The sequence below is a fragment of the Bos mutus genome, chromosome 22 (assembly GCF_027580195.1).
Source record: "Bos mutus isolate GX-2022 chromosome 22, NWIPB_WYAK_1.1, whole genome shotgun sequence".
NCBI classification, from domain to species: domain Eukaryota; kingdom Metazoa; phylum Chordata; class Mammalia; order Artiodactyla; family Bovidae; genus Bos; species Bos mutus.
In genome coordinates, this window is record NC_091638.1 from 47600231 (window position 1) to 47627720 (window position 27490).

The 27490-nt window shown below is 43.5% G+C and overlaps 1 protein-coding gene across 5 annotated transcripts in view; it reads right to left on the reverse strand.

The window, feature by feature from the left end:
• CACNA1D (calcium voltage-gated channel subunit alpha1 D) overlaps positions 1-27490 on the reverse strand; it is a 346003-nt gene that overhangs the window by 141105 nt on the left and 177408 nt on the right. For 4 of the 5 annotated variants that reach the window (XM_070359809.1, XM_070359808.1, XM_070359810.1 and 1 more), the window contains exons 4-8: positions 25214-25353; positions 15229-15371; positions 10450-10602; positions 9705-9901; positions 2898-3001 (exon numbers count right to left, since the gene is read on the reverse strand). In XM_070359809.1, the coding sequence (XP_070215910.1) occupies positions 2898-3001; positions 9705-9901; positions 10450-10602; positions 15229-15371; positions 25214-25353 (737 nt within the window). Of the gene's footprint in view, positions 1-2897; positions 3002-3554; positions 3659-9704; positions 9902-10449; positions 10603-15228; positions 15372-25213; positions 25354-27490 lie in introns of all 5 variants that reach the window. The other variant, XM_005896471.3, reaches the window with a different exon arrangement.

The following is a 27490-nucleotide window of genomic DNA, read 5'->3' on the forward strand; positions in this document are numbered from 1 at the left end:
TAAGGATACAATAGGATGGCATGGCCACATGGAAAAAAAGGAGGAGCCAAGGAAGAGCAACAAATATTTCCAAATGGTTGACTTAAAGACACACAGCATCTTACAACGACCCTTCATTAGAAAGCAGCAGTATGGTCTAAAACAGGAGAGCCTTTTAATTCAGGGCTTTTGGAATTACATTTGTGGTGGTCCAATGGTCCCTAAGGGGCTATGCAACATAAGCCATCTCCTTTTGAATATTTATGCCCTTCTGATTTTGTATTTCCTCCAATGTTCCCTAAAAAAGTTGGGAAGAACCCTAAGATTGAAACTAAAAAATTTTTTTTATTTCATTTCTCTGAAACAAAAAAATAAATACAAATGACTGATTTTGATTTTTTGTTGCTTTAGGGGAAAGTCAAGGAGGAGTACCCAGGCAGAGAAGCCCAAGTAACTAACTGTTAGGAAAGGTGGGAGCAGCCTGTTCTCTGGTTTCTCCACCCCTAGCCCACCCCACCGCCACCCCCACAGACACCTTATCATCTTTCAACATCCAGCTCATAGACATACTGCTTTCGCAGTTTCTCTGTCCCTGCCCCTACTTTAGCTTGGCCATCCTGCACTGCCCAGTGACAATTCCACCCCAGACAATGACCGTCTGCGCACAAGGCCCCCATCTGTGTCTTAGACATCTTGGCACCCTGGCCCCTGGGCCCAGAGCCAGACATGCAGCAAGAACTCAGGAAAAGCGACCAAATTTGCGAACACACTGGAAGACTACTCTGCGGACGTGGTTCCTCCTTCAGCCAGAGCACTGCTGGACATCTCCTACCCAAGTGGCCTCGCACGTCCAGGCAGGGTCAGCTGCAGCCCCGGGGGAGCTGGGGCACGTCGTGGAACTGACTGAATATTGCTGGGAATTCTTGGGTTTTATTTTAAGAATTCAAATGTCATTTGCATTCTCCTTCATAAGAGATCTAGTTTTGTTCTGGTTTAAAAATATTTTAAAGTTACTTATTACTTTCCCCAAAATATATTTCAGCAAACTGGCTGTTCCATCATGGTGTGTGTGTCTTTATCCTCCAGCTGTGGGTACCCCCACAGGGTGCATATTTAGCATCCAGCATTATAATAAGGGGTCCCTCCCGGCTTTTCCCCCTTTTCCCTTCTTAAGTCTGCCCCATCCTGCCGGGGTGATGTTCCTGCTCTGGGAAGCTCAGAGATAAGGCATGTCACTGGCACTGTTAAAATTAGTCGTTTCCATGGCCTCAGTTTAGTTGGGTTTAGGAGACACAGGGCGCCAAGGAATTCACAACAGAATTGCTGTTAACCTTGTATGGGCTGTTCCTGTAATAAAATCAACATGATGCTGTTTCTCCAGGGATAAATTCCACCCTCACCATCCTGACACTGACCTAAGGCCACAGAGGGTCATTAGGAAGAAGGCACTTTTAAAGAATGATGTGAAAGAACTTTAGGCTTGAAGAGCCATTTATCCATAGAAAGAATCTTCGGCCGGGTCGGGGCAGAGGGTCAGCTGTCACACCCAGGACTCAGGCCCAGAGCCCCTTTTCCCCTCACTGTAAGGCATGGGCTCCTGGCTCATTTCTAGATGGGGCTTCACAGGACAGTGCGCATCCATGGTGTGAAAGCGACCACACTCGGTCAAGGAGAATTCTAAACGCCTGTCCCTGAAAACAGGCAGGGTAGCTGAGAGGGAAGATGAGGAGAGGAAGCAGAGATGGGTAACCAGTTCGCTTTCTGCTCTGGAAAAGGCAGTGTTTAGAAAAGTGAGATAAAGGTCTCTCCACTGACTCAGCATTACATGAAGACATCACTTCCCCTGAGATATCAGCTCTTAGCAAGACAGAGATAGAGTGAGTGAGGAGTAGATAAACTCACTGGGAATCAAGTCTATCAGCAGTATCTCCAGAGGATGTCTGAGCTTGGGAGTGACAGGGGCTCCTCAGGGGAAACGGGCACCTATGAGCCCCGGTCACCCTCCCAGGCCCTGGCAATGGCGATAAGCTGGCACTGAGAGCCTGGGGAGGCCCCACCACAGGGGCTCAGAGGGCCCTCTACCCTACCGCAGGTGCCCACTCCCTTCTCTGGGGTACCCCCTTGTGTGGGGTGTCTGTGTGGTGGGGAAGATGCTAGGCTGCCCAAGAGGGCTCTAGGATGGCAACCACAGAAAAGACAGAGCCCCACTCTGGTCCCAGTCTCCACTGAACCCCCATCAATCCACAGAGCCAAGGAGGCCAACAAAGTGAAATTTCAAAAATGATGACTGAGGGACACGGACAATGATAAGGCCGGAGGAAATTTAGGTGCAAAAGCTGATTATTTCTCTGCATTAAAGACCGATTCTGTGAGCTAAGATTAAAAACGAATTCAAGGAAATATTCTCACAGTGACAGCAGCAGAAAACCAAGCTAATAAATGATCCCCATGGGAAGGATGTGTGATTTTAAACTGTCCAGTATTTCTGTGCTAATCTAGGCTTATTTCTCCTTTACCATGAAATCTGAAACACCACTGGAAATAATCATAATACACTGCAAGTAACTTTAAAGGGCCAGGCTATGTACTAATACTAATGGGAAGAAAACCACAAAAGACAAAGGCCCTTTGCTGGGGGAGACCAAGGCTGGGCATCCTTTTAGTCACTTTTAATCCACTCCTACACACTAGCATATAAATGTGACTAGCTTCAGGGAAATGGTTTCATTCAATTAATAGTTTGGCAAGCATCAGAAACACAGAATCTCACAGACAGATACGAGCATTGAGAATTACAGTTCAGTCCCAAAGCAACACACAGGGGGGACATCAGAGTCCACACGCATGCAGAGAAAGCCGTGGGGAGCTGCCTGACACATGGCAGCAGCAGAATGTGGGACACAGATCCAACTGCTTACCCACTAAGGACACCGAGAACCAGGTTAAGGACGAAAAATGAGCCAAGGATGATGAGACTAACAAAATACACCCATGGCCATTCCCATCCTATCGCATCATTTACCTGTAAAATGTAAGGAGATTAGTTATCAGTTATCCATTTGCCAAAGAGCAGAGCCCCAGGAACTGCTGCTGGACCACGAGGGCTTTGACTGAGGACTGGTGCTCCAAGGATGGGATCCCGCCAAGGGCCTTCCAGTTTTGTTCTTTCAATAAGGGCAGGTTCTGCTGTGGAAATCCCCAAATGTGGCCTACCGAAAGTCATTTAGCTACTGTTTGGTACCAATTAATCTGCATTATATTTGGATCCAGACCAATAAAGCAATTATAGATGTATCTCCTTTTGGGACAAATGGGCAAGCAATGCCAATGATTTAAACCCCAAGTGACAACGCTGATTAATCTCTGGTCAATAATTATCCTATAGCTTTCTTTCACAAAGGCTGGTGAGGTTCCAGGAAATGTCTTGGTTTGGGAAGCCTCAGCAGAAAAGAAAGCATCTTGGAGGACACATAAAACACTTGGCACCCACCCGGCGGCCCCCATCTAGCAAGCCTGTGTGGTCTTGGCAACTGTCCTCAGGACTCTGCTTTCAAGATGAAAGAGGTGTAGCTTACCCGCTCAATACACCAAGTACAAGATTTAGTACGAAAAATGACCCAAAGATGACGAGACTGACAAAATACACCCAGGGCAATTCAAATCCCATAGCATCATTCATCTGCAAGAAATAAGATGGTCTCATAGGAGTGGGTTAATAAGAGAATCTAATAAGGAGAGAGGGTTACATTAGAGAGCATTCCATACATTTAATTAAACATTTACTTAGCTTCAAATCAGACAACAGTAGCCAATGCACATTCATTATATATTCCCAACACACACACACACACACACACACACACACACACACACACATGAGTCATCAAAACTTTCAGGGCAAGTAATAGCAAACTCTGGCTACGGCTAGGGCAACCAGCTGGAATTTGGCTCTCTCTTACAAGAAATTGCCTTGGTAAGGGATTTTCAGAGATCTTGGTAGAAGACAAAACTAGTGCTTAGCTAGAAACTATTTTCTACTCTGCCCAAATTGTTGGTAGTATTCTTGCTTTCAAAATTTGTGATGGTGGAAAAGTCTTAGCTATAGAGACAAATTTGTAGCATTTGACTCTATAAATTCTTTAATAAAAAAAAAACCTAAAATAATAACTTTCCAGTTATTGGATTTCGGGTATACTGGAAGCCAATCTATCCCAGGAAACCTAACCCACTTTAAATCTGGATTATCTGCTATCAGTCAGTGCAAGCACAGCTAAATTAATGCAAAGAAGGAAAGTATTCAGAAGTCAAATAGCCGACATATTCAGGGGTGCTTTGGGGAATGAGACTTTTTTTTCTCAACTGCACCCACAGAAGGACCCAACTGCTTGCCAGTAAGGAGAAATTTAAAAAGCCCTCACCTCTCAAATCTAGCTTGAACCTATATAATCTGCCCTGAGACAGGTGGCTCCAGCTGTGAGTTCTTTCAAAGGAACCTGGTGTCCCTACTTCTGTGCCAAGTGAAGCAGCACAGTCAGACGTGGCCCCCTGAACACACCTTCCCGGGGAGACCAGCTCATGAGCAACTTTTGTGCTGGAGCAAACAGATGCTTCAGGGTTCACGGCTGGATGCAACTTTCTAACAGCACAGGTCAGTGTTAAATTGGGCAAAGTCTTCTCCAAGAAAGGTGTGAAGCACCAGTGAGAAGACTGAATGAATGACCCCAGGCCTGACTCTGCTGGAATCCCCGCTAACAGAACAGTATATGGCCTGGGCTGATTCATGGTTCTGGCTTCTGAGGTCAAGCTCTCAGGCCGTTGAGCATGTGTTTTCTTTACATTATCTGGCACTAGGTTTTTAGCTTTACAGAATGAAACTCATGCATTTCACTGTTTGCCTCAAGCAGAAACCAAACAGAAAAAGAGAACATTAAAAAAAAACAAATTACCTAACATCTGTTGCTGAAGTCTACGGAGAGGGCATTAAAGCCCTTATGAAACACCTGTTTGGCCACATGAAAATTGATGTGCTTACTTGAACTGCTATCAGTCTGCACATCTTATATCGGCAATTAGAGTAATGAATGAGGCAGGGCCGTGGTTGCAATTGTTGATCTCATTAAGTTGGATAAACTAATTTCAGCAGGAAGGCCGAGGGTAATTCTTCCAAAGCAACTACACCACTAAACTTATTTAATAACCTAGATGTGCAGGAGAAGAAACAGGCTGCCTGGCGTAGTAACCAGAGCCCAGCCTGGAATCAGGGCCTTCCACAGACCCTTCTCTGGGCCTGCTTCCCCTTTGCTGGGGCAAGAGGGGCGCCCACAACCGGGGAGAGTGTGCTCGCTCACGGAGAGGAAGTGGGTGCATGTCCAGGGTCCCCACTAGGCAACCCTGCCCTCTCACACCTCAGCAAAGTGTGTTAGCCGTCAGCCCAGCATCTGCCCTGCCCATCCTCTTTTGGGCCTCAGCCCTGTGTTCCAGAGGATGGTTCCGGGAACAGCTGTCTGCTCCAACTTGGGAGGGAACATTTTTTTTTTTTTCCAAATAAACTTCTGATTTCTTAGAAATAAGTGTTTTTGCTCAAATCAGAAATATCACCTGGGATAACCCATGGGGGACAAGGGAAAACCAAAGGCCACAGGAGACCCTAAATCTCCAGAGCGTGAGAAAGAGAAATAAAAATTAAGCTCTAAGGGCCAGTCTTTCTTCTGAAGAAACCTTCTCAACCCTGGTCTCTTTTCAGAGGCTAGTATTTCTTAGACTTTATCAGTCACACGGGACACATCAGAACTGGCAAGCCGGTCCCCGAAATACCCACACAAAAATAGAGACTCTGCTTGGGATTCTGTCTGCGTGTCCTTTGTCAGCAAGGGAGAAAGTGGCGTGAGCTCAATTGTTTCAATTTAGATTTTTAAAATATTTATATCAAAGTCATCATGTCGTGTCCCTGTACTCAGGAAATAATAACCTAGTTTCAGTTTCTCCTCACTTCAAAGACTGAGATGCACATCCATATCTCTGTAATCTAAGGCTTTTTGTTTTTTCTGTTGCAAAAACTACTAAAAACTTGATATATTGGTTGTGGCTCCCCTGAGCCTAGACTCGGAGAAAGGAGCAGAAAGGCAAGCTGCTAGCTAACTAAAGAGGGAGTTCCCAGGTACCCTGAATGAAGAAGACTATCAACTTGGCCAAGGGAGCTTCCTGTTTGAGTCTGATAGCCAGCACTGCCATAGGTGTGCTGCTCACCAAGAGAAGAGGCTGGCACTAAGGCAAAAGGCCACAAATAACTGATATGGATAATTCTTTCCTGAAATCAATTCTCATATTTGAATTAATTTCCTACATTTAAAACCATTTCCTTGGAGTTGAAGAAAAAAATAATAGGATCGTGTAGTGTTACTCCGCATCTTGTGGACGACACACAGTTAAAGCCCAGAGTATTTGGGTGACCTACCCAAGGTCAGGCGCCTAGCCTTCTCCAGCCTAAGGCTCTTTCCTTGCACTACACCTTTCTGACTCTGGACAACAAACGCGTGGATCAGATAGCAGCTTAATTATGCTTATGGAATTCACTTCAAAAAAAGAGCACTAAAAAAATGGCTTTCTATCAGAAGTTAATAATCCCATTCCCCACATACCCAAAGGTCCTGTTCTACACGTGTCTTTCTGCATACTGGGCCCACCTTCCCAAGACCCTGCCTCTGGGGACTGAGGCATCCATGAACTTGGGAACACTGACTGAACATAAACTCAACCAGACTCAAACTCATCCCTGGCAAAGACTTTGTCCACCATATACAAACACCTAAAGGACTGAAAACTTGGCTTGCAAGTCGAGATTAAGATTAAAGTCGAATCTTAGTTCTCTCTCAAGATGTTCCCTTTACACTCTGGCTATGGTAAAAATCAGGAATTTTAAAAAGGCCCATCTACCCTGAGACAATGGGACTGTGAACTTGAAGAGTAATGGTAGCTGGTGTCTGCTGAGCACCAGCTTTGGGCCGGGCGCTGTGCTGGGCAGGGAGGTGCTGTTCTGTGCACAGCTGTGGATCCCACCGACTGAGGCCCATAAAATAGGAAGAAGGCTGGGGCCTGGTTCCTGCCTATGTCTATGCAGAGTTAATAAATGTAATCAGGAAGTAATTAGAAGCAACTTGATATGTTTGAGAATAAGATCTCAGTGAGCACTCTGGGAGACATCCCTGAGCTGCCCCCTAGTGTTCCAGAAGGGCTCACATGAGAATGGAGAAATGCCAAGGAAAGAGAGGGGGGTTCTAGTCTAGACCAGGGGTCATGACATTATGACCTGTGGGCCAAACCAGCCTACCACCTGCTTTTGGACGGCCCTTGAGCTAAAAATGGCTTTTACATTTTTAAATGGTGGGAAAAAAAAATCTGGACTATCTCATGACACAGGAATGCTATACGAAATTCACATGTCAGTATCCATAAATAAATACTGGAATGAAGCCACAGGTGTACATGTTGTCTGCAGCTGCTTCCAAGTGACACGGGCAGAGCTGAGCAGTTGTGACACAGACATTATGGTCTGCCTGGCCACATATATTTACTGTCTGGTCCCTTATGAAAAAAAAAAAGGTCTGTAGACCCTTGTAAATCAAATACCACGACCACTTGCAGCAGGACCTTGAGGATGTCTAGGGCGTCTATATTCCACTGTTTCCCAGACCTGCTATAAAGGGATATAGACTGGCATAAGGTTGATAAGTTATTGGAGTTCCTCCATCGGAATAAAGATGCCATGTAATTCATAGAGAATATAATTATTATGTTGTCAAATTATTAGCCCTGTGACTGTCATATGAAAAACAGAGGTAATAATTATATCATCCTAGGTGATACTTAGAGGTTCTCAGGAAAGCAAGTAGAAACTTTTGTTTCTAGGCGTGTGGAGTCTTCTCTCCTTTAATCACACACTCCCAGAGTTTCCGCTAACTTGGCCATGGGAAGATCGTAATGAGAGAATCAATGTGCGGAAACATAAAGTCTGCAACTGTCCATTAGGAGATGTCAGATCAGCAGTGTCAATACACCATAAAAACTGGGAGAACAGAGCTGAGGAGTCACCGGTTTTTTCATTTGTTTTAAATCAAAACGTGTTCTGTACTGTTTTAGGGGGAAGGACCAGAATTTGGGCTATTTAAATCATGCTTTTTCTATTTATCAGAAACTTCAAAGGAAGACTGGAGATTGCGCCCTCCACTAATCTAACCAGGAGTGGCAACTTAAAACATAATATTGAAAATGAGCTCTTTACCTAATTAGAGGGTCCTCATGCATGGCCATGGGCTTGGCTCATCCTATATAATCTTCCTCTTTCTCTTCACAAAAAATTTTACAAAAGGCATTGTGTTATGGATATAAATAACAGATTGCATACATACACACACTCTCTCTCTCTCTCTACTATGACAATTAGAAAAAGGAGGGGAAGGGGAAAAAATAAGATATGACATACTGGTGATGTTTTAAAAACCTTATTACCAAACTAGACTAACACTTTGGGGATGAAAATAAAAATGTATTTTCTTTGCCTAACACATACAGACATTTCCACAACCCTGCAAGCATGGAATTCACTTGTGAAGGGAAGCAAAAACCTATTTACAACCATTATGTTCTCTGAAGTTATAGAGTAATGGGAAATCTTATAAAGTGTCTAAAATTTAGATACTATTAGAAAATACTTCTCAACGTGCAGACTGTCTAACTGGAGACTGACCATTTAAGAAGTATGTTATTACTCATTACCTTTTAACAAATCATTATTGGAATCCTGGTTAATCCCATTTGGACCTGGGTTTATGCTCAAAATCTACAAGGCAGCTGTTTTTCCCAACAACTCTGTGCCATGGAAAAATAATTTCCAAACTTCTGTGAGTTTTTTCAAATTCTATCAAACACAGAAGTAAACAAATAAACTCAACTCTGAGAAATGACTGTTAAAATACGACTGCTCTTCATCTGTAGCAAACCCTACTGGTTCTGTTGGGAACAAGAGAAGCTAGCTCCGAGCCATACAAAGGGTGTCCATCTGTTTTCATGAACAGGTCCACCAGCCCTGGAAGGCTGATGTGCCATCTTGACCTTCTCTGCCAAAGTTCTCTAGCGCCAAAAAAAAAGGAAGAGAGAGCTAAGGGCTTATGCTGGGCTGGTTTGTAGTAATACTGAAGATGCAAAAGGGAAACACCGTAATAGGGGAAAAACCCATTTGGGCTTTAAAGCTGTACTAAGCTATGGAAAGCCTGAAAAGAATCCAATTAATTGATGTTTTCTACCTTCCATTTAGGACCTGGTAGAGAAACCTGCCTCTAGGTATAAAAGATTAGTTTTAGTCTATGTAAGTCCGGGGGCCTCTTACTCTGGGGAATGACCCTGGGCTCTTCAAGTTTAATCAGGACAGCCCTGGCATGCTGGAGTTCCTCCAACAAAGGGAACTACTGGGCATGCTCAGTAGTAAGTCCCCAGGAGACACTGGGGATGCGAGGAAGTCCACGTCCTGTAGCAGCTTTCTGCAGCTGAAAGCAAGGCCCTGACGGGGAGACGTTAATGGGTCTTGCTGAGTGAAAAGGCGGTCTGCTTCCCTTCCCAAAGAACTCACTTCCAGGGGGTCTTTTCCAGCCAGCTCCCCAATGGCTCTAGCTAATGAAACACTTTTATCCGAGGAAAGCACGCTCCGTCAATTCCCTCCGCAAGCTGCTTACCCAGTAGAGCACGTCTGTCCAGCCCTCCATGGTGATGCACTGAAACACGGTGAGCATGGCAAAGGCAAAGTTGTCAAAGTTGGTGATGCCGCCATTGGGGCCAGCCCAGCCACTCCTACACTCCGTGCCATTGGCAGTGCACTGGCGTCCGTTCCCTGAGAACGCACACGGCGCTGGGTCCTCTTCAGCCACCATATCTGCAAACGGAAGTGGCAGGCTTCACTACCCAGGGCAGGAATGACCCTCGGGAGCCCATGCCTCCCTCCTCTGTCCTCACTCCCACAGCACCTTTCCTCAGCCTATACAGACTGACAGTATTTTTTAAAAAAATATTACATTTTACTCATTTGGCTGTGTCAGGTCTTAATGCAGCACATGAGATCTAGTTCCTGACCAAGAGTCGAATCTGGGACCCCTGCATTGGGAGTATGGACTCCTAGCCACTGGACTACCAGGGGAGTCCCAGAGAAATATTATTGATTCACCTCATACTCCAGTTTCAGGGGGGCCCCCCAATCTTGTTGCCAGAACACATTACATAGGAAATTAAGATAGAAAAAGAGACTAAATTCTCATTAATTCTAAATATAATTCACACTAAGAACCGGCTTAGATTTACCAATGGATTTGGCTTTCCATTTTTTTCACCCTCCCTCTGTTTTAGATTTTCCCCAAACCAGAAAAGTTGTTTTGGGGAAAGCCAAATTTTTAAATAGTCTGGTTTGCAACCATTTTCATTACTCACCTGAGTCAGCAAAAAAACATGTTTTGTGCATTTTTCCAATAAAAAGCTCCAATCCTATAATAGCATAGATTATGATTACAAATAATACCAAAAGGGCTATGTGAAGGAGGGGAACCATGGCTTTTATAATGGAGTTCAGGACAACTTGTAAACCTAGGAAAGACAAAAACAAGTTTGTGAGCCAGCAAAATATTTCAGGGATACGTTTATGTACTTCCTAATGATGCCTGTTCTGTATGGGGCACATGGTAATAAAACTCAAGGAGGTATTTCAGAGCTTTGAATTAACATGAAACCTGGGTGTGAGATAAGTTAAAAAGATCCTCTCAAAGATCATCTACTCTAACTCCCTTAACTAGAAAGACGGGAAAACTGAGGCCTAGAGAGGGAACGGCTGGATACAAAAGTCACTCATTTCTGCATTTGTTCATGCACTCAACAAAATTCCTTGAACATCCGCCACATGGCAAACATAAGGCGGAGTGTTTTGGGGACTATGAAGATGTATTACACAATGTGGTTCCTCCCAGAGGTGAGGTTCCAGTGGGAGACGTAAGCATTACACATGAATTACTCTAAGGTAGCCCACAGATGCTAGATGAGTAACATCACACAGTGAAAATCAAAGGAAGGATGAAAGACATCACTTCTGAGTGCGGTGTGGAGAAAGAGGGCTGGGCAGGAGCCTCCCTCTCTGAAGGGCCTGAAGGCCAAGCAGGATGGATTTCCATAGGCAGATGGGTCGTGGGCATGGGAGAGAGGCTGCTCCAAGCAGGGGAAGAAAGTATCCAAAGCACAGAAGAAAGTGAGTGTCATGTGAGCCAGGGATGGCGAGTCTTGGTTGGCGGTCATGCGGTGCAAAAGGGTAGCAGAAAAGGCAAGCAGATTGCAGCTGCAATCTACTAAGTAGCTCTGGGTTCTGGATTCGGATTACAGGGCCAGACTTTAGTCTACTTTAGGGGACTTTAGAGGCTTTAGAGGCCAGACTTTAGAGGCTGTCAAAAGACAGCTTCTTCATTTATTCTAAATAAGAGAAAATCAAACAAATGTTTCATAACATGTATACATGGGAAAGAGCCAAGAAAACTCAAAAGGCAGCCTTTTTAGAAAGATAAAAAGTGAAAGTTGCTCAGTCGTGTCCAACTCTTTGCTATCCCGTGGACTATAGCCTGCCAGGCTCCTCTGTCCATGAAATTCTCCAGGCAAGAGTGCTACAGTGGGTTGCCATTTCCTTCTCCAGGGGAATTTTCCCAACCCAGTGATGGAACCTGGGTCTCCTGCATTGCAGGCAGATTCTTTACCATTTGAGCCACTAGGGAAGCCCCTTATCAAGACAAGTGGGGATGCAAAAGGCAAAACAGGCAGAGAAGTAGCTGGAGGGTGCTGGGCTCTCCAGGGAGGACAGGGTGAGGATCCAGAAGAGATCAGAACTCAGCAAGTGAGTCTGAGTTAGAGGAAGGTGCCCAGGTCAGCAGGGTCATGAGGCTAACCCTGGGGCCTGAGCAAAAGGAGGCTCCCCTGGAGTGGGGGAGGTAAAAGAGCGTTAGAGGAAGGGGAGGGTGAGGACTGAACACCTGGTGAGTCTGATCACTTCACAGGAAGGAGGCTGTGCCCTGCGGCTGAACCTCAGACCTTAGAGATGAGGGAGAGATGTGCAAACCTTGGAGCTACCCACACCTGCAGCAACACTGAGAGCCATGGTACAGGAAGAGAAAAGACCAGGCCAAGAGGGACAGTGGGGCAATACTCAGGACCAGGTGGAAGGAAGCAGGAGCTGGAGGGAGAGCGGTCAGCAGGAAACCAGAGCCAACTAGATGCAGGCCCCCTGACACCTTGCACGCACCCTGCACAGTGAGACACGTGGCCACCACTGAGACCCACCTCAGCTTCTCCACCATCAACAGACACACCTTCCCAGGCATTTTTAACAATTGCAGGTACTTAAGCAATCACTAGTCCACAGCTGCCAATCAGCACAGGAAAGAGCATGACCCAGAGCCCCCAATCCATCTTTCTCCCCCTTTTCTTTTTCTTTCCCTTCCTCTCCCTGCTCTCTCTCTCCTCCAAAGTGCCCTTTTCTAGTTTCTTCTCACAGTAGCTTCCCAATACATATCCAAGGAAAGAACGAAGAGGCTGAGATGCTAGAATGAAATACATTAGAAATCAGAACACACCGAGCAAAGAGAAAAATACTTATCAGCAGTAACAGTAAAAGTTCACCTTGATATGAAGTACACGGGAAGAGGTGGGGGACGGGATGGGGAGGGAAGAATGATAAGAGGTTTTTCAGACTCACAAAGAACTTCTTTCCAGACTTTCATTAAGACAAAATCCTACATGCTGCCTTCGGATATTTAAATGTTCAAATGATGTCTTCTGAAGAAAACAATGATCAATAGGATGACTTGTAATGTTTTCATCTTCCATAAGGAATAGATGAAGAGAAAAAGAAACATATGCTCTAATCTACTTGGACAAGACGGGGTTTGTTTGTTTTTTCATTTGGTTGTTATTTTAAGGCATGCAAGGGCCATCCAAAATCATCATCCAGCATTAGCTCTTCTCAACTGAATGGCAGTGAGCCCTATGTTTCATAAATATGTTTATTGTAACTGTAATATTTCAGATGGGCCACATTTATGAAATAATGACATTATATCTTCAAGTGCATGTGTACACTTTCATGGTATTAGGCTCTTTTGTACACGACCAATGTGTCCAGCAGATTTCACAGAGCTCTAACCAAGGAAGCTGTGAAATGGAGCAGAAAGAACACTGAGCCAGGAACTAGGAGGCCAAGGGTCTGGTCCCATCTGGCCACCCACTAGCTGTGAGAACCTGCCCAAGGTTTCTGCAAGCTTCCTCACCTAGAAGACAGTGCTCTTGGACCAGATGATCTTGATGATTGTTTCCTATATAATGCTCGAGGATTCTCATATGTACTTATTACCTGAGAGTGGGTGGTGAAGAGCTCCACACACATCTGAAGGACTCTATTTGAAACACATATTTACCTTCCATGGAAGGAACTTATGTCCACATACACACACAAAATCAGTCTTGCAGGACAATCTGAGTTGTCTTCAGAAGGGATTAGACATCTCCGAGGTACTTGTGAACAGTCACACCTTCCCAGGCATTTTTAACAATTGCAGGTACTTAAGAAATCACTAGTCCACAGCTGCCAACCAGCACAGGAAAGAGCATGACCCAGAGCCCCCAATCCATCTCCCCAAAGCCCAGCGGGGTCTGGTGAGAGACTTGGATGCTCCCCACAGGGCAGTTAACGAACACAGGCTGAGAAGTCCTCACGTATGACTCAGATCCACAGAGCCACAGCACCCGCGCGTCTGCTCACAACAGAAATACCGCAGGCAGGCTGGCCTGTCATTTGCTCTTTGGGGGAAAAAGTTGCCGTGGTTACTTGAAATTAGATTAAGCTGTAACAACTGAATCTGAAACCTCATGTTTGCTCACTGAACTTCTCATTTAATCATGGCACACGCAACAGGGCCAGTCATTTTCAAGGTATGTCTATTTTTCTCAATTGCTTCCAGACGGTACTGTGGCTTTGACTTGTGCTGATCTTTTTCAATGAAAAATAAATGAACCATCTGGAAAAACAAGTACACACAAAACACCACTTCCTACATTTTAAAATGTTAAATTTGGAAGGTTTTTTTTTTTTTTTTCCAGAGAATTTTTGGTGCATTCTGAGTGCCAGTGGGTTTAATACAATTTTATGAAGAACTTCTGAAGAAGCAAAAACATGATCTGTGCTCTTTTGAAGGTTTTATGAGCTGTGAAAAAAAGGCACACCCTGCAATCCCATAGCCATCCTGCAGCTGGAAGCAGGCAGTCACCTCACAGCCACAGTCCTTGGAGAGGCACTAGTATCTGCCCTCAGAAGTCCCCAAGAGAGATGTCCTCTCACGGGCAGAGCCCAGGGAAGCACACGCCTTGCTCCTTATGCAAATTCCTGGCTGGGGCATGGATGGGGCATCTTTTCCATTTTCAGGTGGCACTGGATCTGGCCTGGAGATCTGGAGCAAAGAAGCAAACGAGGGCCTGGCACGGACAGGTACCATAGACGAGCGGGTGACACAGCATCTCCCACACTGAGCACCCCGTCCAACTCCAGACCTTGTGCTGAAGGCTCTCTCTGCATTACTGCAATCAGACCTTACAACCACCTTCCGGCAGGTGCTACTGTGCCCTACACACAGGGAGGACCCAGAAGCATCCACTTCCTCCCACAATGGGATGGGCACAGCCCCTCTGCGGGACAGTTAAGTAGACGCTTTAGGATTCCAGGCCCTTGCGGCTCACTTTGAGAAAAGGCAGTCAGCTGAGCCCTCTGACACTCCTGTCTATATAACCCACCATGCTCAGAGGGGCAGGCCTGAAAGTGGGAGGAAGTGATGGTGGTGATGGTGTCAGAGGCTGAAGACCAGACTGCAGCCAGGAGGCCTGAACTCACGGTCTCCTACCACCATTCACTTGGCCTCTGCCCAAGAGAAAGGTCTCTCTTCTATAAAATTAGGAAGACAATGATCACTACCGTCCCTACTCTACTCCCACTGGGGCTGTCGCAGGGACCCAAAGTGACAACATAGCAAGAGCACTTTGTACACAGTGAAGGCCTCCACGGTGTCGCCTGCAGAGACCCTGGCTGGAGAACAGCAACTCACCTTATCACGCCCTGCTTCATAATCCCGAGACCCACCCAGAAGAAAACCATCCACAAAATCCTGGCTTTAGGAAACGAAACGTGCTTACTGGGCACTCCTGATACTAGTCGAAGTGGTCGTAACACTCGAAAGGCGCGGAGGGCTTTGACGTCAAAGCCTCCTGATTTGCCACTGGAGTGGTTACCGCCTTCTGTTTCTTTGGTTAATTGTTCCAAAATTACACTAAACAATCTGAAAGAAGAAGAGAGGAAGAAATGTTAGAGTCTGTCACCCAGGGAAGCAAAACAGGATGGTGAGCATAGCTATTTTTGAACAAAAGCTAATTCTGTAAGGCTGATGCTTACGGGAAAGCAAGGCAGAGGTGAGAACTGGGCTGTGACCCCTGGCTAGGATCCTACATCTAAAAGGACCAGAGATGGGACTGATCTCACCTGTTTTCCTGCCAATGGAGCATCCTAGCAAGATAGCCCCCTGGATCCCTCATGAATCCCCTCTTTCAATGACGACAATGGAATTGCCCAAACAGCAGTAATGACGACAATAATCATAGCAGTTCCCATTCATGAGCGCTCACCATGTGCTAAGCACTTTTCGTCAGTTATCTTGTTAATCCTCAAAAATGTTATGCAGTGGAGATCATGGGCACTAAATTACATGTGAGGAAGCAAACTTGGTGAGAGCAACCAACCTGCCCAAGGCCACACAACACATGGCAAAACTAACATATGAATCCAGGTATGTTGGCCTCACTGAATGTAGGCTCCACATGTTAAGTGGAAGTCACTTCAGTCGTGTCCAACTCTGCGACCCCATGGACTGCAGTCCACCAGGCTTCTCTGTCCATGGGATTCTCCAGGCAAGAATATTGGAGTGGGTTGCCATTTCCTTTTCCAGGGGACCTTCCCGACCCAGGGATCCAACCCAAGTCTCTCAAGTTTCTTCCACTGGGAAGCAGGTTCTTTACCACAATGGCAGGGAACTGTCGTCTCTCTGTTCGTTTAGTCTGTTTCAGCCCAGTGCCTAAAACAGTTCCTGACCACAGGAGGCACTCAAGAAATATATGATGAATAAGTCAATGAGTGAATAACTCCAAACTCCCAAATCTTATTCAGTATGTTATACCACTTCCAATACAGTCACTGAGTCACACAGCCCCACCTCCATCCCCACAGGGATGTTCAGGGCATGCTGTAAATCACAGATGCCAAGGAGCTGAGCAAAAGCCAAATGCAGAAACCTAAGACAAGGTACTAATATCGTCATTTTCTCTTTTGAAATGTGAATAATATTGTATCTGGCAGCCACCACAAATTTTTTCCTATTCTCAGAAGGTTTTTTGAATAAAGCTATTTTCAGGCAATCCACTCACTTGACAGTTACTTTTGCTCTTTCAAATAAACATTTTTTTTTCAAATAAACATTTGTTCTTTGGAATTGTTGCTTGTTTTTCAGAATAAATAGAAATTTGCCCCTTTCAAACAGAATCGACTCAGGCCAATCAGATTGTGGAAATGATTGGCCCAGCAACAAAGAAAAGGTTTCCAAAGTTTAATTAGCAGCTAAAGTAGAAACTCTGCCCCCACTGGCATGCCTCAGGATAGCCAAGACACTAAGTCCATAAAATACAGGGTGGTCTGATTACAGCCCTGATGGGGCAGAGCCATAGCATTCTGGGGTGTTTAAAGACGGTCATTTGTTTTAATAACAGTACCACAATTAGCAGTGAACTTAAGGGGGTGGGAGGCAGGGGAAGTGGAGCAGGAGTATGTCAGGTCTTTACCTTTTCAAAGCTACAGAAGGCAGGCTCTTTCTGGTTATGGGAAATGTATCCCATTTATGACAGGTCTCTCTCTCTCTCATTAGCACAGTTTTGTCATTACTGTAAATCCCCCCCAGTCAAGGCTGATGTTAAAAGTCTGCCCTCCCAAACAAGTTCACAGTGTCACAAAAACAAAGCCAAAGGAAGAAAGAAAACCTCCAACTCTTCTGAAATGCAGCAGCCACAGGAATTTTCATCCCAAAGGGTTAGGAAAATAATTTACGCAGGTGGTGACTTAAGATTGCTTTCAAGTATGAGTGTTTTGCAATGTACACAACATGGCCCTTTGCTCCCCTGTTCTTCAGTGACGCCCTTGAAAACAGGTGAACAATGCCCCCCTCACTGAGGAGCCTGAGTCAGACAGGGAAAGCTGACTGTTGTTTCCAGGCGGCCAGAGGCCTCAGGGGCCAGGCCTTGCTTCCATTCCTAAGAGCTAGGAGGTTTTAGGAAAGTCTCTTTCCTTCTTGGGGCCTTAGTTTATGTCGGTGGAAACTGAGAAAACTGATTAAATGATACAGAAGCCTGTCCTTCCCATTCTAATATTCTGTGAGATTACACCTTTCATTGTCCTCCCCTTCCACCCAACCAACCTAAGTACCGTGTGCCTGAAGAGATGAGGACAAAAGAAGAAAGTATTTGATCCTCAGTTGTTATTAAAAGCATATCTCCAGACAGAAGGAAAAGGCAAGGAGCTACCCAAACTGACACAAATTAGAACTAACGGAATGAGCCCCTCGTGTTCACAAAGCTTACGTGATGAGCTTGAATGCCTGCAAGACATGTTTATCGGAAAATTTAGAGGAGAGGAATACAAGTTGGCTTAGATCAAACTTTTCTATACAGAGAATTACATCAGCTCTGGTAGACACGTTGAACCTTCCTGTGGTCACATTATAACAGTTAACATTTTAGAAAATATCAATTACTTTCCTAACGTCTCTGTTATTGGGAATCTTGACAAAAGCAATAGGTCATGGTTGACTTGGAATGGAAAATCCATTGGATTAAGATAGAATCGGCAGTTGGAAACTTTAGTGAGTAGGAATTTGATTCAAGTAAAGACATAACAATTAAATTTTCCTTTTTAAACTTTTCTTCTGCTCTTTGACTATACTTTTGTACATATTTTAAATAAAGGATAATCTGATGTTCTAAAGGTCCTCATATTTAATGAGAAAAAAAGATCGAGGCCAGTTCAACTTGAGTTTCTTAGATGATTTTTTTTATGTAAACCAACTTTACTGTGGCTTACTTTATATAAAATAAAATGCAACCATTTAATGAGTACAGTGAGACAGGTTTTGACAAAGGCATGAGCCCAAGTAACAAACACTCAAACAGTTCTCTCATGCCTCTTTACAGTCATCCTCAGCTCAGCCTCAGGTGTCCACTGACTTTATCAGTTTTATCATGTAGAGTTGTTTTGTTTTTATTTCCTTTTCTAGAATCTTACATGAATAGAGTCATACAGCATGTTCTCCTTTTATCTTTTGTTCACCATAGTTTTGAGATCATCCAAGCTGCTACATCGGAGAAGGCAGTGGCACCCCACTCCAGTACTCTTGCCTAGAAAATCCCATGGGCAGAGGAGCCTGGTGGACTGCAGTCCATGGGGTCGCGAAGAGTCGGACATAACTGAGTGACTTCACTTTCATTTTTCACTTTCATGCACTGGAGAAGGAAATGGCAACCCACTCCAGTGTTCTGGCCTGCAGAATCCCAGGGACGGGGGAGCCTGGTGGGCTGCCGTCTATGGGGTCACACAGAGTCGGACACGACTGAGGCGACTTAGCAGCAGGAGCAGCAAGCTGCTACATTTTATTGTTGAATTATATTCCACTATATGAACATACCACAATGAGTTTATCCATTTATCTGCTGAAGAATATTTGGGTTGTTACCAGTTTCTCTCTACTATGAAGTCTCTTTGTGAACATGTATTTTAACTTATTTTGGTTAAGTACTCAAGAACAGGACTGGTCATATGAACACTGTATAGTTACCTTTGTAAGAAATTGGCAAACTTTTCCAAAGTGATATTACCATTTTCTACTTCTATAAGCAGTGTGTAAGAGTTCCAGTTGCTCCATATCTTGTTTAACATCTGGTATTGTCAATCTTTTTACTAATACTAGTGGGCATGTAATGCTATGTCACTGTTTTAATTGGCATTTCTCCAATTATCAATAACACTGAAGATCTTTTCAGGTGCTTGTTGACCATTTACACATCTTTTGTGAAGATCTGTTCAAATTTTTTGCCCATTTATGTACTGGGTCATATTCTTACCTTCTAGTTATAAGGGTTCGTTACAAATTCTGAATACAAGTCCATGGTCATATATATGTAGTGGGAATATTATTTCCCAATCTGGGCCGTATCTTTTTATTTTCTTCACAGTGTCTCTTTTGAATAAAAGTTTTAATTTTGATAAGGTTCAAAAATTCTATTATTTCTTTTGTGGCAAATGCTTTTTCAGGTCCTAAGAAGTTTCTACCTAGCCCAAAGTCATAAAAATTTTCTCCTATAAATACAGTTTTAGCCTTTAAATATAGGTTTATGATTCATTTTAAGGCATTATTCGTATATGGTATGAGGTAAGAATAGAGAAAGTCGTCTTTTTCACACGGACAGTTGTTCCAGCACTATTTGTTGACAATTGTTTCCTTAATCCATTGAGTCATCATGACACCTCTATCTAAAATCCGTTGATCACATCCATATGGGCGTATTTCTAAACTTTCTATTTTGTTCCACTGATCTGTATTTCTACCCCTTATTCTAGTACCACACTGTCTTGAGAACTGTGGCTTTGTAGACCGTCTTAAAATCAGGTTCCAGGTTTGTTCTTACAGATTTCCTTGGCTAGTCTAGAGCCTCTCTAATTGTCATATAAAACTTTGAATAAATTTGTCAGTCTCTGCAACAATCTTACTGGGATTTAGATTAGATTCAATCTATATCACAATTTGGGAACGACTGATATTCTAACAATATTGAGTCTTCCAGTCCATGAATTGGAACATTGGGTCTTCCAGTTGATAACATGTATTTAGGTCTTTTTTAATTTCTCTCAGGAGGTTTGGTCATTGTCAGTGTACTATTTATCCCTCAATAGTCCATGGGTTTGATGATATAATAAATAATAATGTTAACATTTCTTTTTCAAATTGTTCATGACTAATATATAGAAATTTACATGCTTCTTTAAAACACTGCTAAATTCTTTCAAAACATCCTTTCATATTATTTTAATCTTAAGTTCACTGAGATTTGTTTCATGACCCAGAATATGTCTTTACTGCTGAATGTTCCACATGCACGTGAAAAGAATGTGCATTCTGCTCCTGATGGGCACAGTGCTCTGAAAAATCAATTTCCTCGAGTTGGTTGATGGGACTGTTCAGAAGTCCCTATATCCTTAAAGATTTTCTGGCTAGATGGTCTATCAACACTTCCAAGAGAGGAGGATTAAAGTGTACAACTGCAATTGAAGATTTCTCTATTCCCCCCTTTCATTTCCATCAGTTTGTGCTTCATGTATTTTGAAGATCTGTTATTAGGCACATATATCATCACAGCATATAAGCCTACCAGCCAATCTACATACACATATGCACACACCACATACACGTTTAGGATTATTACATCTTCTTTTAGAGAAGGAAATGACAACCCACTCCAGTACTCTTGCCTGGAAAATCCCATGGATGGAGGAGCCTGGTAGGCTGCAGTCCATGGAGCTGCTAAGAGTTGGACATGACTGAGCGACTTCACTTTCACTTTTCACTTTCATGCATTGGAGAAGGAAATGGCAACCCACTCCAGTGTTCTGGCCTGGAGAATCCCAGGGACGGGGGAGCCTGGTGGGCTGCCGTCTATGGGGTCGCACAGAGTCAGACACGACTGAAGCGACTTAGCAGTACATCTTCTTTATGAAATGACTCCTTTATCATTATGAAATGTCTGCATCCTTGATAACATTTCCTGTTCTGAAGTCTACTTTGTTGGTTATTAACAAAGCTTTCTTTTGATTGGTTTTTAATTTTGATTAGTTTTGCATGATATATAGTTTTCTGTCCATTTATGTTGGGTTTAGTCACTCAATCATGTCCGTCTCTTTGTGACCCCATGGACTATAGCCTGCCAGCCTTCTCTGTCCATGGAATTTCCCCAGAAAGAATACTGGAGTGGGTTGCCATTTCCTTCACCAGGGGATCAAACTCCCACAATGGCAAGCAGATTTTTTTTTTAACCACTGAGTCACCTGGGAAGCCTCTTCTCTCCTTTCACTTTCAAATTATTTGTCTTTGTAAATTAGGTTTCTTATAGAATTGAGTGTTTTTCCATCCTAACACCAAATACATGTATAAAATCTGATAACCTCTGGATTTTAAATAAGGGTATAGCTGGGTTTAAATCTATCATCTTGTTATTTGCTCTCTACTTGCTCTATCCACCAAACTTTTCTTTCCTGCTTATTGAAAAAAGAATTAAATGAGCTTTTCAAGAATTCCATTTAATCTCTAATACAGACTTATCAACTATACCTCTTTATTTTTTGAGTGTCTCTTCTAGATCCAGTGTCAGCACAAGTTTTCTGTGGAGTGCCAGAGAGCAACTATTTTAGGATTTGCAGGCCACAGGGTCTCTGTGACAACTAGTCAACTTTTCCATCCTAACACCAAATAGCCATAAACATGAGTGAGTGTGACTGTCTTCCAATAAAACTTAATCTGTTAAAGCAGACAGCCAAATACTTTGTCAATGTAGGAGGTGAAAAAGGCAGTAAATGTCTTTTTTGTCTATGAGCTGAAGCTTGCTGGTCTATGCTCTATGGTTTACCATAAACTCTTTAACTTCTCATTGTCTACCTTCAAATAATTCTACCAAGTGTACAAGCACTTTTCTATGCTATATGGATATTTCCTTGGGTCTATCCTTCATGCTATTTTTATATTTTACTTTCATAGATGCTATAAACCCCACAATCCACTGCTATTATTTTTGCTTTAAACAATCAATTGCTACAAAGAAACTTTAAAATGAGGAAAAAATGTTTTCATATTCATACATGCATTTACCCTTTCTGGCATTCTTCATTCCTTTTGTATGGATTTGTATTTCTTACTAATGTCTTTCATCAGTGTGAAGAAATTCCTTTGTATTTCTTAAGGTGCAGGTCTCCTGGTGGCAAATTCTCAGCTGTGGTTTGTCTGAAAAATTTTCTTTCTTACTTCAATTTTTTAAGGTATCTTCACTGAATAAGAATTCGAGGTGGACCTTTTCCTCTAGAACTCTAAAAATTTCTGTTGTCTTCTGGATTGCATAGTTGTTGACAAGAGGTCTACAATGACTTTTTCTCTACTTTTAAGATTTCTCCTTATCTTTGGTCTTGAGCAATTTGATTATGATCATGATATGCCTTGACGCAGCTTTCTTCGTCTTCACTTTGGGCTTTGTTGACCTTCTTGGATTTGTGAGTCTAAGTTTTTCATCACGTTTAGAAAATATGGACTATTTCTTCAAATATTTTTGTCTCCCCTCTATCTTCTATCTTCTGGGACTCCAAGTATATGAATAATAGATTATGTCAGACGGTAAAGCGTGTGTCTACAATGTGGGAGACCAGGGTTCGACCCCTGGGTCAGGAAGATTCCCTAGAGAAGGAAATGGCAACCCACTCCAGTACTCTTGCCTAGAAAATCCCATGGATGGAGGAGCCTGGTGTCCATGGGGTCACAAAGAGTCGGGCACGACTGAGCGACTTCACTTCACTTCACCCCACAGGTCACTAAGGTGGTATTCCTTTATTTTCCATCATTATTTTTGTGTGTTACTGCTATGTCTTCAAATTACTTGATTATTCTATTGAGTCTACTCTGCTGTAACATCAATCCAGGGAATTTTTCGTTTCAGATATATTTTCCAGCTCTCAAAGTTCCATTTGGTTCTGTCTTACATTGTCCCATCTTTTCTCACTGTGGTCATATATTCCTTTTAAGTATATAAACATGTTTATAATAGTTTGTAAAGGCTTGTAAAGTAATTCTCCACTAATTCCATCCTGTCTGTCATTTCTAGGTCTGCCTCTATTAATGGAATTTCCCACTAGTTATGGATCACATTTCTTCAAAGTCTAGAAATATTTGACTGGATGCTGAACACTTTATCTGGATTTTGTTGTCTTCCTTTAAAGAGTGTTGAGTTTGGCTTTGGCGGGCATTTAAGTTACTTGAAAGTCAGTCTGCTCCTTTTCAGGCTTTTTTTCAAATACTATTAGCAGGGGTTTCAGGTAGTTTTTACAGTAGTACAGGAGTTGTCAAAACTGTTTTATAAGGGGCCAGACAGTAAATATTTTAGGCTTTCTGGACCTCAACCGCATAACTCAACTATGTAAACAAATGCTTGTGACTGTGTTACAATAAAACTTTATTTACAAACATTGGTAGCAGGTTGAATTCGGCCCACTGATCACAGTTTGCCAACACTCACTCAAGAGTTAGTTTAGCTGTACTATTGATGGCCCTTCTGGGGTTTCTACTGACAGTCCAGGGTGTTCAACAAGGTCTTTCCACTCTGGTTGGTTATAACTTGAACAAATCCCAGACCTATATGAACCCTAGTTATTAGTCAGCTGTAGCCCCCAGCTCTTCCTTTTTCCCTAGTAGTATTCTTTGCCTGGACTTATGGACTATCATCCCATGTACGTGTAGCTTAGGCTTCAGCCAAACCTCAAGAGGGCCCCAAGGCATATTTATGGACCTCTTCCTCTGAATAGGTCCCTCGCTGCTCCCATACCATGCCTCTCCAATTTTAGCCATCTCAACCTTCCTAAACTCTCGTCTCTGTCTCTGCAACTCAATGAGATCGCCACTCTCTGCTTGATTCCCTCCCTGTCTTTGTGCTGTATGATAGTCGGAAAAGTGCCTCCAGATGGAAAGTTGATTGCAGGGTGGGACAAAAGAAATGGAGCTAAGATGAACAGACGGTCCAGAGTCAGGAGAGTTACACCAAGATTATTCCAGAACCGAGAGGCCTGTAAGGCTCCTGCTTGCCATTCTTTGTTAGAGTTCACCAAATACAGGAAGGCGTGATACATATCAACTGCCTGTTCATTTCAGTTGCACTATCTTTGCCATAATGCCTTAGGGGCCAATGTACTAGGGTGGCTTTTGCAAAAGTTAATATTTTTTTCCATAAGTCTAATAATACTGTTGGGCTACCATTTTGGATCCCACTCTATCTTCCTAGATTTGAAAGAAGAGGCTCAAAATTTATCCCACTCTCCAAATATCCAGCACTATTAGTCTCCCATGAAAAAGTAAAGGATTCATGATAAATAATAATCCAAAAGAAAAAATCACCTTGCTCAACTGCAAAAAGCATTTGAATGAAGTTATGGAGATGAAAACAGAAAGGCCATTTAATAATTTCTCTCTATGGGAATACATACCATTTTAGGAACAACCCATCTTACAGCTAGGCAACTAAGACTGAGTGAAGGGATAGATCTTATTTTCCTGTGTAGGTATTTGGTCCAAAGACCCAGCATTCCTCTGACACTGATTCATTTCTCTCTTGCTGGAAACATTTCCAGGTGTTGAAGGACCAAACTAACACAGGCCACTGTTTTTTAACATTCTCCTTTAACTCAAACTGTTGGTGTCTTCTTCCTGTGACAGGATGCGGGGATAGCGTCTGCTTCTCTGCATTCTCTGGCTTATTTCACTTCATGCCGGATATCTGACATTTTTCAAGCACTTGTTTTGTTATTTGAAATGGGATAGTAGTGTGCCAAATCTTTTCCCCCAAGGCAGCAGAAAAAAATTAATAGCTTTGCTCAAGGGATGTTAAATAGCAGAGTATCTCACTGCTATGAAGGATTTATTACTGCTTTATTTTGGTTTTTTAACTTAACAGGGTGTTAAGTATAAGAGCTCTACACGTTGGACTCAAACCACCAGCAGAGCTGGCCTATTTGTAAAGGCCCAAGGCCTTGTAAGAAGAACCCTCTCACATCACTAGCTGAGCTTGAACTTCCTTCCTTAACACGTTCCTCAAAGAGGGAGTAACAGCAATGAGAGAATTTCAAATTGGTCTCTGGCATCGCCAGGCTTCAAAGAACTCCTGACAGGTTCTGGCTACAATCACCAGCATAAAGCATCAAGCCTGTGCCCTTAAAATACTGTTTTCTGTTACTCCCCACCTTCCATGTTCCAAAAAAACACTTCCCCAAGTAAAAGGGACTTACCCTACTATGACTATAACAAAATCCAGTAAATTCCATCCATTCCTAACATAAGCATTAGGATGTAGCAATAATCCATATGCTATAATCTTCAAAAATGTTTCGACTGTAAAAATAATCAGGAAGGCATATTCTACTTTTTCCTGTGAAGAGAAACAAAGAAACAAAACAAAAAATTGGGGGTGGGGGAGAAGAAGAAAAAGAAATAGGGGTTAGAATCAGTGTCTCAGAAATACTAGCATTTAACTCCAAGCCAAGTTTTATTATGAGAAATGAACAATTAACACTACACCTGGAGCAAGAAGGCATTTTAATTCTAACACTGACTGTCTCATAAGCAACTACGTGTAAAGCACTTTTCATCCTGGACTGCACGCTCGCTCCTTGCCACCTGCCTTGATGTGTGCATGGTGACCCTGCCTAGGACATAACCGCGTGTTTGTTATTTCTGCACATTTGCAAAACGCAGCATGTTTTCCTCCTAAGCTCGCCCAATCAGGCCCCCAGGAAAGCCCAAGGGTGCTACAAAGATTCCCTCGGGGCTTTGAACAGAATGTCCTTGGGAAGAAAGGAAGATGTGTCTGCTTTGACCCTCTCTTCCTCTTGGGTTTCCACCTTGACTTCTAGGTCAGGATCGGCTTTGTCACTGAGCAGCAAGATGACCTCAGCAAGCCCCTCCTGTCCTCTGGACCTGCATTTCCTCACCTGCACAGTAAGGGTGTGGGAGGAGGGGATTCAGGATGGCAAGCCCATGGCCACCTTATTGGTGTGCCACCTCTCCCAGCTGACAGTGCTGATGGGTAACCACACACATTCCCAGGGAGCCTGGGCTCAGTCCTGGAATGCCCGTAACAGACTCAGTAGCCACTTTCATCTTACTGCCACAGATCTCTGAGATGCCACCCTCATGCTATGGGAATCTCAGAATCTTTCTGACTCCAACTTATGTAATTCCAAGAATTGTAGAAAATGCATCCAACAGCAAGTCTCAAAATGTTAGTTCTTTCCTCTTTTACTAAGGTTTTCTTTGTATGGCTTGGGTTTCAAAAGAAATATGGACTGTTGAGATGTATGAGGTCAATTTTACAAGAGGTATGTGCTGGCAAAAAGCTACTTAAAGAACAACTAAGTGAAAAATCCTAATTAAAACTCTTTTACATGGACCATAAAGTCCTCTGCTAATATTAATTCTCTGTGAGCCCTGAGGAAAGCTACCAATGCCTAAGGAAAACAGAAGTCATGGAATTCACTTATCAAGATGCCTAGTGCAAGAGGGCAAATAAATTTGACTCAGGAAATACTTAGTGAGCACCTCTTCTCCACGATGGGCCCCACTCCAGGAGCCAAGATAAGAAAAACATCATCACAGTGTTCCTATCTTTGAAACGTTTAGTCCAGTGCAGGAGGTAAGGGTTTCAGATGTGATACACAGAAGATATTGCAGGAAAGGGAACTGACAAAGAACAGTTCTGCACCTTGATAAGCAGTTCTGCCCTCTGATAAGGCCAAAGGGTTAGACCCTTTCTCCCCTGCTGAAACTGAAGCTCCAATACTTTGGTCACCTGATGCAAACAGCCGACTCATTAGAAAAGACACTGATGCTGGGAAAGACTGAAGACAGAAGGAGAAGGGGATGACAGAGGATGAGATGGTTGGATGGCATCACCAACTCAATGGACATGAGCTTCAGCAAGCTCCAGGAGATAGTGAAGGATAGGGAAGCCTGGCGTGCTGCAGTCCACGGGGTTGCAGAGTCAGACACAACTGAGCGACTAAACAACCACCACTCCTGCAAGGACTTGCTTTGCTCCACAGAAGCAATGTTTTGTCTAGGCCACCCTGGGCTCTAGCTGCCACCAGAGTACTACCCCTCCATCGCAGACGAGTCCCAGATGGGACTTCCCTGAGTTTTGCCACTGCATTCTTCCTGTTTACCAGCAGGGAACTGTCCAACCCTGGAGGTACCCCAGCCTTTATCCCCATTCTCCACTCCCCAGTGGTCATGCTGAAAAGCCAGTTCATCAGTTCTTCCCTTCAGGTCCGTGTCATTCCTCACATGCCCTCAAGAGCACCACTTGATCCTCAGAACACCATCCGAGTGGTCTAATAAATTCCTTTGTGGTGAAAGTTAGCCAGAGTCCATGTGTTTTCAATTTTAAAAGTCTTGCTCATCCCCAGCCCCCACACTCATGCTTCCTCCAGATCGCCCAATAGGTCCTCTCTCGGTCTGGCTCATCCCGTGTACCCCACACCACCCTTCACCAGGCTGCAAGACCTTCT